General features: G+C 60.5%; 1 protein-coding gene across 1 annotated transcript; it reads left to right on the forward strand.

Moving 5' to 3' along the window:
* Nucleotides 1-10,741, forward strand: LOC120390471 (mucin-1-like). Its single transcript, XM_039513179.1, has 5 exons — nucleotides 1-93; nucleotides 6,826-6,884; nucleotides 8,516-8,658; nucleotides 9,131-9,255; nucleotides 10,730-10,741. The coding sequence occupies exons 1-5, from the start codon at nucleotides 1-3 to the stop codon at nucleotides 10,739-10,741; spliced, it is 432 nt and encodes a 143-aa protein (XP_039369113.1).

Raw genomic sequence — 10,741 nt, forward strand, 5'->3', positions numbered from 1 at the left:
ATGTCGACTGTGAGTGAAGCGGTGGCGGAGGTTTCTGAGGCAGGCAGGTGTGTGGAGTACCCCAAGGTGATGGGAGGGAAAGCTCTTCCGAAGGTAAGTGCTGGGCACAGAGTCTGTCCCCAGGGCTGCCAGTGCCAGGGTTAGCAGGGCTCCCCTGCAGGGCTCTGCCTGGCTCTCCAGCCCCCACGGGTCAGCCGCTGGCCTCTCTGCAGTGGCTGTGGCTGGTGGGGGGCAATCCGGGAGCACCTTGCCCTGGCTCTGTGTAGGGGGACACGCTCCCCCAGTGTCAGGCCCACAGACGCCTGAGTCACCACCTGGCTGCGCCGTCTGCACAGTGCTGTGTCCAGGGACAAAGAACCCCAGTGGGACCAAAGGGCGTATGTGGAAAGCAGAGACAGGGCCCCAGGGGACCCCTAGCCTGGGTCAGCACAGGCAGCACAGCTGGGCCAGGAGCCTGGGTCTTGCCCTCAGGGCTTCTCTCTTCCCTGCTCAAAACTGAGTCCCACACGCTGGGTGGAGGCGCTGCCGTGTGTAAACAAGCCACCTTCCATTCCTGGGGGCTGGACACAGCGCCAGGGCTGCCTGTCCTGCCCAGCCATCGCTAGGCTCAGCAGGGCTCTGGGTGGGATCTGAACCAGCGCTGCCCACCCCGCCCCCTAGTGCTCGGCCCACCCTGCCTTGGCAATGCCGCACACTGGACACAGGTGTGTAACGGACGCTTATCACCCGCCTGCCACAGCCCTGTTCCCAGTCCCTGAGTCACTGATGGAGGAATGGTGACAGCTGGGAACAGGGCGAGATGTTTCCTCCACACCATTTCCACGTCCAGAGCCCCCCCACCCTCGCAAGAGGGGCTGCCCTGCTCCTCCGCACTACAGCCTCCCCCCCCCCCCGTCTCCTGGGAGGGCCCCCCTCCAGCTTCACAGGGCCCCTTCTCCTCTCTCCCAGGGGCCTCCAAGGCATCTGTCACGGAGTGTGGGGAAGTCAGGGCCCAGAACCCCCCACTTCCTGCGATTCACCGGGACTCTCAGCCAGCCAGTAACACAGCAGGTTTATTAGATGACAGGAACACAGTCCCAAGCAGGGCTCGTAGGTACAACCAGGACCCCTCAGCCAGGTCCCTCCGGGGGCCAGGATCTTAGACCCCAGACTTGGGGTTCCCTGCCTCTTCCCAGCCAGCCCAAAACTGAAACCCCAAACCCCTCCAGCAGGCTCTCCCCCTCCTTCTCTCCCCCTCTCCCTTGGTCCAGTTTTCCGGCTCCCTGGGGTGCCAGGCAGCCCCTGCCCAGGGGCACGAGCCTCCTCCCCTCCCCAGGGCTCACCTGGAAATCCCCTGGCACTGAGCCAGCCACACTCAGGCCCTGAGGCCCCAAACCGTGCCCTGCTCCGGGAGCTGGACGCCCAGTGCTAGCAGCTGGCTCCTAGCGGGCCCATCGCTGAGCCAGGCTGGAGTTTGCAGGCTGTGCTGGGTACGGGGGGGCCCGTAACACCAAGACACGTCCTGCTCTCGCTAGTGGGCATGAGCCCCCCAGGGAATCTGTGCAGCCCTTTGCCATCCCCTCCCCCCCCCCGGCACCACAGGGGCTGGAACTAGGAGGGCTGGGGGGCTGCTGCCCCCCATGGCTTGAAGTGGTTCCGTCATATACAGGTTACAGTTTGGTTCAAGGCTCTCAGCTCCCCCACTGCCACGGGAAGGCTGGGCAGGAACAAGGAAGTGATGCCCCAGACGCCCCACCCAGCCGCTGCCTGCAGAGCCCGTGTCTGGGGCCGTCCAAGGGCTGGGCGAGCAGGAAGTGCACTCCCAGCTACGTGTGTGTCCACAGTCCTGCACCGTGCCCAGGCGTGAGGCTGCCCCCTGCTGCCCAGGGCATGGTGGGGACTGTCACAGAGTGTGTGGGAGACAAGCCCCTGCACCCCCGGCTTCCTGCGATTCACCAGGACTCTCAGCCAGCCAGTAACACAGAAGGTTTATTTAGACGACAGGAACAGAGTCCAAGACCCGTCTTGCAGGTACAGCCAACAGGACCCCTCAGTCAGGTCCATCTTGGGGGGGGCCAGTGGAGGCCAGAGTCCCGTTGGGAGGCCAGAGCCCCATCTGGGCTCCCCTCCATTTTCTCAGCCAGCTCCAAACTGAAACTCCCTCCAGCTGTCTCACCCAGCCTCCCCCCGGCCCCTCCCCCAGCCTTTGTCCATTTCCTGGGCAGAGGTGTCACCTGGCTCCAACCTCCCTCCTGGGTTCTCATGTTACCTGCTCAGGTATCTGGCCTCAAGGAAAGTCTCCCATCCCCAGTGCAGCCAGTCCCAGCAAAACTGCCCTGCAACCTTTCCAGGTCAATACTCCTCACTTAGTATTCAAAGAATGCATTAAGAACATTGCCAGTTCGTCACATGTCTCCCCTCTTCTAGACCGAACTGAGCAGGGTCACTTCAGCCAGTGACCTGGGGAAGTTTGAATCCCCCATGGATGCCTCAGCATCCCTCCCCTTCCTTGGTGGGAGTTACCTCAGGCCCTTCCAGTTTCACCACCCCCCTTTAGGTCGGGTGTGCTCGATGGCACTCGTAGTCCGCAGGTGGGAAGACTTATGCGGCCCGTGTCCTTTTCCCACCCCAATATCTGGGGTTCAAACTGGGATGGGGTCTTCTCCCAGTGTTCCAGTCTGGAGGGCTGTGAGTCGGGCTCTCTTGGTTAAGAGCCCCCATCTTGACCTTGGCCACCCTCTGGAAAGGCTCCTCTATGATGGGTGTGACGAAGTGGGATGGTTCTTAATGTTTCCTCTGAATAGTGTAGGGGTGCCTCAGTTTCCCCTCTGCATTTCTGAAGTCTCTAGATGGTAGGATAAAGGCCACTGTATATAAATGGCCGACACTCTGTGTCCTGGCAACTAATGGCCAGGGTCCTTCCCCACTGCAAGGGGAAGCTAAAGGTGTGGGGGAACAAAGAGATCAGGTGACCTCCTGGCCCTGGGAAAGAGACAAAGGCCAGAAAGGAGGAGCTGGAGGGGAGTCAGTTTGGGGCTGGCTGGGGCCGAGGGGTGAGTGCAGATGTGGGTGTCTGCCTTGCTGGCTCCAGGATGGACCCGGCCGAGGGGTCCTGTTCTCTGTACCTACAAGCTCTGTTTTAGCCCGTGTTCCTGTCATCTAATAAACCTCTGTGTTACTGGCTGGCTGAGAGTCACGTCTGACTGCGAAGTGGGGGGGCAGGACCCTGTGGCTCCCCCAGGACCCTGCTGGGGCGGGCTCGCTGTGGGAAGCGCACGGAGGGGCAGAGGATACTGAATGCTCCAAAGGTCAGACCCAGGAAGGTGAAAGCCGTGTGAGCTGCTTGCCCTGAAGACAATCTGCTCACAGAGAGGAGACTTCACCAGAGTCCTGACTGGCTTTGTAGGGATCAGTTGCAGAGCCTCTCCCAGGGACTCCATGACAATGGGCAAGGGTCCTAAAGCCATTTTCCCCTTGTCCCAGGCCTTCCTCACCCTCTGACAGGGGTGACAGGATCGGCAGTCGTAAAGTGGGATTGGACAGTAGTAAAGACCCCAGGCCAGTAAAAGTTCTGCAGCAGCCTCTGCCGGGTACGCCAGATTCCCTGGTACCCTGAGAGGGAGATGTCATGGGCCCAGCACAGCAGCTGGCGGTGATACTTCCGGGGTACCACCAGCTGCGTCCTGATTCCCCATGACTCCATCTCCCCTGGGGAAGCCCATTCTCATTACAGGAACCCCTTCTCCCACAGGAACCTTTTCCGGCCACCTCCCACCATGGTCTGTACTGCACTGAGGTCAGCCAGATTTTACGCTGGCTCTGGAACCTTTCCCGGTACATCTCAGGAGTCAGCCCGAACTCGCACAGCAGGGCCTGTTTGAATAGTTCGTAGTTCCCTTTCTCCGCCCCTTCCAGCTGGCGGTACAATGCCACGGCCTTGGGGTCCAGTAAGGGGGTGAGAACCCGGAGCCTGTCCGCAGGATCTACCTGGTGCAGCTCGCAGGCTGTCTCAAAGGCACCCAGGAAGTCATCCATGTCCTCCCACTCCTTACGCTGAGCCAGAATACACTTATCAAAGCTCTGTGCAGTCCTGGGCCCCCCCTCACTCACCACAGCCGGGGGCCCACTGCTCCTCAGCCTGGCCAACTCCAGTTCATTCTGCCTCTGTCTCTGTCTCTCTTCATGCTGTCTCTGTTTCTCTTTCTCCTCCAGTTCATGCTGTCTCTGTTTTTCCCATTCTGCTCGCTCCTCCATCAGATCCTGCTGCCTCAACTCCAGCTGTTTCAGCCTTAATTCCTTCTCCAATTCCAGCCTTCTCAACTCCAGGGATGGGGAGCTTCACCGGGACGATCCCCTGCTGGCCAGGGGTGTCACGGTGCCCTCAGTATTCACTGGGCTCCTCCCTGCCCTTCCCCTAGGCATAGGAGGGAGGGGTCTGACCACTCCCAGCTGGGACCGACACTGGTGCCTGTGCTGCATCTGCCAGGCTGCTTCCCTCAGAGACACGGATCAGTTCATTTGAGCGATGTCCCTCCTCCAGCTGGGCAATCAGCTGGTCTTTGGTGAGCCTCCCACTGCGCAGCCCCCTCTGCTTGCTCGACCAGGTCGCTCTTAAGGTACTTAGCATACATCTTCCTGCTGGCCACTCACAGGCCGGGGTGCTCGCCGCTCCCCACAGTTTCCAGGGAGCACCCCTAGTGTGCCAGCCCTTCTCGAGGTCACCACCTCTCTGCCAGGGTCAAGCTGCAGACTCCGCCCCTGGGACCGCTCGCTGCAATCCCCAGGGGGACCCTGTTACTGCAAAGTCCTTTTCTCTGGTCACACACTCCCAGGGGTTAATCGCCCCCTGAAACCATCTCTTTCTGAATCTTCAGCACGCCTGGTCCTTGTTATCCCCCCTTCATTTTACTGCTCCCCAGTCACTTACTGCAGGAAGCGTCGTCCACGGGATGCAGTAGACAGGGCTGCCCAGAGGATTAAGGGGGCCTGGGGTCTTCGGCAGCAGGGGCCCCCCGCCGCTGAATTGCCACCAAAGACCCGGCACTTCGGTGGCGGGTCCTGGGGCGGAAGGACCTCCTGCCGTGGGTCTTCGGGGCACTTCGGCGGGGGCGGGGTCCTTCCGTTCCATTGCCACCAAAGACCCAGAGCGGAAGAAGCTCTGGGGGCCCAAGCCCCGTGAGAGTTTTCTGGGGCCCCTGGAGCGAGTGAAGGCCCCCCACTCCAGGGGCCCTGAAAAACTCTCATGGGGGCCCCTGCGGGGCCTGGGGCAAATTGCCCCACTTGCCACCCCCCCGGGCGGCCCAGGCAGTAGATCCCACCACTGCCACCAGTTGTCACAGAGTGTGTGGGAGACAAGGCCCTGCACCCCCGGCTTCCTGCGATTCACCAGGACTCTCAGCCAGCCAGTAAAACAAGTTTATTTAGACGACAGGAACACAGTCCAAGACCCGTCTTGCAGGTACAGACAACAGGTTCCCCCCTCAGTTAGGTCCATCTTGGGGGGGCGGGGGGCAGGGAGGCCAGAGCCCCGTTGGGAGGCCAGAGGCCCATCTGGGCTCCCCTCCCTTTTCCCAGCCAGCTCCAAACTGAAACTCCCTCCAGCCGTCTCACCCAGCCTCCCCCTGGCCCCTCCCCCAGCCTTTTTCCAGTTTCCAGGGCAGAGGTGTCACCTGGCTCCAACCCCCGTCCTGGGTTCTCATGTTACGTGCTCAGGTATCCTCCCTCAAGGCAAGTCTCCCATCCCCACTGCAGCCAGTCCCAGCCAAACGCCCCTGTAACCTTCCCAGGTCAATACTCCCCACTCAGTATTCACAGAACACAGCAAGAACAGTCCCACTTGGTCACAGGGACACACGGCCAGAGTGTAGGGTTGGCACCGCGGTGCATGGAGCTGTCCGTACAGCAGCCCCTCCCCTGGCTCCCGGTGTCCATCCCTGGGCTGACATTGCCCTCTGCCGGCCGGCCGTAGCGGTGCAGCGCAGTGTCTGCCACCCACAGGCCTCTTCGGGTGCACTCCTGACTGCACAGACCACCAGGGAAGCCACCTTCACCCCCCAGGGCCAGGGCCCCCTGCTAACGGGGGGAGCGGGGCCAGTGTAGCAGAACCCAGGCCAGGCGTGGGCTCTGGGCAGTCCCCCCAGCAGCTACCAGCAATTCCTGTACAGGTACCATGGCCTAGTGGTGAAAGCAGGGTGAGGCGTCATGGGTTCTGTTCCCCCTCTGCCACTGATTGACTTGGGCAAATCTCTTTACCCCCACGAGCTCCTCCCTGTGGCGGTTGGGATGTCCAAGGTCTCTGGGGCCCAGATGTGCACAGCCAGCCTGAGCGAGCCTGGGTGCCCCCTCCAGGGCTGGGTCCAGCCGCGGGGGGTGGCACAGCGCGGTGAGAATCGCTGCTCCTGGAGTCTCTGTATGTCATGTCAAGGGGTAAATAACACTTCACTTCAGTCATGATTTATAGCCCTGTATCATAGCCCCCCCTTTAGGTGTCTCTATTTCTAGCAGAACGTGGCCCAGATTTAATCTCTCCTTATACAGAAGCTGGTCCATCGCCCTGATGGTTTTTGTTGCCCTTCTCTGCCCCTTTCCCAGTGCTAACACATCTTTCTGAGATGGGGCGACCAGCCCCGCAGGCAGTGTTCAGGTGTGTGTGTGGGGGGGGGTACCAGGGATTTACATAATGCCATTATGGTATTTACTGTCTCACTGTCTATCCCCTTCCCTAGCAGGGCCCAGCACCATGTTCTCTGCTTAGCCGGCTGCTGCGCACTGAGCGCACGTTTCCAGAGATCCAGGCACCATGAAGCGGCTGGTGCTGAGTGAGGGGCCAGGCCCCGAACTGGCCAGTCTTGGGGTTACTTGCTCAGGCTCAGACTCACCTGCACGTCAGTGACCCCAGCGGCCAGGTGAGCTGCTGTGAACACAAACATGCCCAGTAGGTGGCAGTGTCGCTCGACCAATGAGCTGCTGTCATTGCAGAACAGGTGCCACAGGGATGTGGGGGGGTGGGGGCAGGAGGGGAGGAGCTCACTGGATACCCCCTCCCCCCACGCTTTACACCGTTACACTGGGCGGGGCGGTGGGCAGCGATCTGGGCAGGTTCCTCGGGGCTCTGTAGCTTGGGGGCGAGGGCAGCACCCAAACGGAAGTTGCTTTTCCCCGAACCGCCGGCCACACCCTTGGCTTGTGCCCAGGCTCAGCACCCGGTGCCTGTCGGCGGCTCCTGGGGGGTGAATCTGGGGCAGGTGAGGGGAGCACAGGGCCAGACAATAGCTGGCGCCTGGAATGATTAACCCTACGCCGCGCATGAGACCAGGAGGGCCCAGGCAGCCTTTCCAGCAGCACCAAGGCCTCCAAGGCATCCGGGCGGCTGAGCCAAGGGACTGCAGGGACCCTCCACCCTACCCTCACCCCTGTCTCTGGGCCTGGTTCCCCTCTGGCCCTGCTCTGGAGCTGTGGCGTGAGGCCAGAGCTGAGCCTGGGTGGGATGGGGAAATCAGGCCCCCCCATTCCTCCAGCCTGGGGCTTCTGCCCCATTCTCCACCCAGTGGGACTTCTCTGCAGCCCCAATTTGGGGTCCTCCCCTGGCCCTCGCTGAGCCCCTGTGCTGGGGACACTCCAGGGGTTCCTGTTCTCAGACCTTTCCACGCCCATCTCCAATCTAGGGTGGGTGGGTGAGGCTGGGGGAGGAATGCGGGGGGGGGGGCAGGGCCCCAGGGCAAGCACAGACCTGGGTGATACTGAGCGAGCTCCTGGGAGTGTTTCCATTTCACTGATCCCCGGAGCCGGTGCTCTCTCACGGCTCTGGAACAGCCCGTGCGAGGAGCTCTTCACTGTTTCAGCCCCCGTAGGGTCACACGCTCACTGGGGTCAGCCCCTTGGCTTCTCCACCTCTGGGGACTCTACCTCAGAGCCTTCAGCACCCCTAGGTCTCCCCGTGAGCTCCCTGCAGCGAGTTCCCCTGAGTTGGACACCTGGGGAGACTTGCACCCCGACTTCCTCACTCTGCAGTGACTCTCAGCCAGCGGGGTAACCGCAGGAGGGTTATCAGGTGTCTGGACACAGCAGCACAGAGAGGCCTTAATTACCACAGAGAACAGAAAGTTACAGCAAAGTCCAGCTGGGTCAGCCCCGAGCCCTCTGCCCCCTGCAGCCCTCACCTGGAGTTTTTGGTCCTCCAGCCGGTCACACCCAGCTGTCTCCTAAGGAGGGGTGGGGGGCATCCAGGGTCCTTGTTGCTAGTTGCCAAATGTGACGAAGTGGGGTGGGTGGGGTTTCACCTTGTTATGTTGCATGTGTCTTACTGTCCTATACTAATACTGTGCGCGCCTCAGTTTCCCCGTGTTCTGCACCAATGCCTGGCTGGTGGGAACTGGGTATGTGACTTTTAGCTGAGGCCCTCATGGCAGGTGAGCCTGCCCAGCTGCCTGCATACAGGCGATGGCTGATGACAGGTGGGAATGGGGGACCGGGGGAGGGGTGCGGGAAGGGCCGGGACCAGACCCAGTTAACGCCCCCTCTCTGGCACGCTCTGCAGCCAGGGCTCGGTGGTGACTGAGTCCGTCCTGCAGTACCGAGTGAGCAACGCCAGCATCAGCACCACCGACATTGAGCAGCAGCTGACACAAAGGCTGAACAGCCAGAACAGCTTTGGTGGACTCCAGCTGGACAATATCCGCGGTGAGCAGGCTCCAGCCAGGCCCCGCAGTGTCTCCACAGCCACGTGTCCGGGGGTCCCTGTGCTGGGGGCTCAGCCCATGGCTGAGGGGAGCTGGTGTCTATGGCCCTTGTGCAGAGCTCTGTGGAGACCGGGTTGCCCTCGGGGGCTCCTCCAGCTCCCACCAGAGGCCCCTGGCTGGGCTGCTTTGGGGTGTGTGGACGGTGCCTGTGTCTGTCCCGGGGAGGGAGGGCTCCTGTGCCCCCGGCAGCGCACCCATTGAGAGCCGTCCTCGCTGACCTGCGCTGGGGCTGGGCCCCCGGCCATCACACTCAGGCTCTCCCCAGCACCCCAGGGTCAGGCCCCTTCCGACAGCCCCTGACTGTCCCTGGCCCTTCTGCCTGGCCAGCTGTGTCCCCTGGTCTGGGCCTCTCTGCTGGGATCCCTCCCCTCTGGGTCCTCTCCAGCCCCTGACTGCTCCTACTTGTGTTTTAGCCAACTCTGGCAGTTCTCCACCAGCCACCACGGCACCAGCTCCCCTGGTGCCTGGCTGGGGCATCGCCCTGCTGGTCCTGGTCTGCATCCTGCTGGTGCTGAGCATCCTGCTCTTCATCCTGCTGGTGAGTCCCCCGCTGCCCATCCCTCCGGCCTCAGGCCCCCACCAGCCTCTCTCCTTCTTCCTGCCTGACCCCACTGTGACGGGTTCGCCCCCCTTCGGGGTGCCACCTGGACCTGGAGCACCACTGAGCCTGGCTGACCCACCAGCCTGGGCTCCCTCTCACACTGTGCTGCTGTGACAAGTTGCCAATCTCTCCAAGCTTCCTCTTTCCCCTGCATTCCCATCGACAGGGACACACCCAGCTGCAGCTTCACACAGATGCTGAGATCAGCTCTGCATGGGAAGGCTCAGCTAAGGAACTGCCCAGTTACTCAAGTGCACAACCCCCTTTGAAGGGTGAATCCAAAATTATACTATCTTGCGCTGTGCAGAGAACTGTACAGCATAAGCTCATGACATTTGCCCCCTCCCTCAATGTGGAGAGGAAGAGACACAGGTTTCTGCCCCAAGTTATGATTTCCACACACACTGGTTTTAGACAAAACAGAAACAAGTGTATTAACTACAAAAGATAGATTTTATGTGATTATAAGGGATAGCAAACAGATCAGAGCAGATTACCTGGTAAATAAACAATACTGCAAACTGAGCTTACCACATGTGACAACGTGGGAATGTTCATAATGTTTTCTCTGAATACTGTGTGGGTGCCTCAGTTTCCCCTATGCAGTTCTTAACTATCTAGGTGGTGGGAGAAGGGATATGATTGTTGCAGAGCCCTAGAGGGCCGATGTGGTGCTGTCTGCACGGAGAATGGCCGACACTCTGTCTCCTGGCCACTGACGGCCTGGGCCCCTCCTCTACGAAGGTGCCAACTGAAGGTGTTGGAGACAAAGAGATCAGGTGACCTCCTGGCCCGGGAAAGGGATGAAGGCAGAGGAGGGGCTGGAGAGTTTCAGTTTGGAGCTGGCTGGGAAATGGAGGGGAGCCGAGACAGACCTCCTGGCCTCCCCTGGCCCCAAGATGGACCTAACTGAGGAGGTCCTGTTGTCTGTACCTGCAAGACGAGTCTTGGACTGTGTTCCTGTCGTCTAAATAAACCTTCTGTGTTACTGGCTGGCTGAGAGTCACGGTGAATCGCAGGAAGCTGGGGGTGCAGGGCCCTGGCTCCCCCACACTCCGTGACACCACACTAGCTAGGTAGGATATGAATTAGCAAATTCTCACCCTGAGTGCTAAACGGGCTGGCAGATTCTTAAGGCACAAGCTGCCTTTGCTTTTCAGCCTGGGTTTCCTGGGTTTTCATACACAGGCTAAAAATCCCTCTAGCCTGGGACCATCACTTCCCACAGTTGAGTCCTTGCCCCTCAGATGTTTCCAGGTGTGTTGTCGTGCGGGGAGTGAGGTCCCCTTGTGATGTCATTTCCCCCCTTCTATATCTTCTTCCCACTTGTTGGAAAGCTCTTCTTCTGTGACCTGGGTCAAACGGTTCCCACTGCATAGTGCTGTCTCTGAGAGGTTTCTGTTATACACAGTTCCTGGGGTAA

The sequence above is a fragment of the Mauremys reevesii genome, linkage group 24 (assembly GCF_016161935.1).
Source record: "Mauremys reevesii isolate NIE-2019 linkage group 24, ASM1616193v1, whole genome shotgun sequence".
NCBI lineage: Eukaryota > Metazoa > Chordata > Testudines > Geoemydidae > Mauremys > Mauremys reevesii.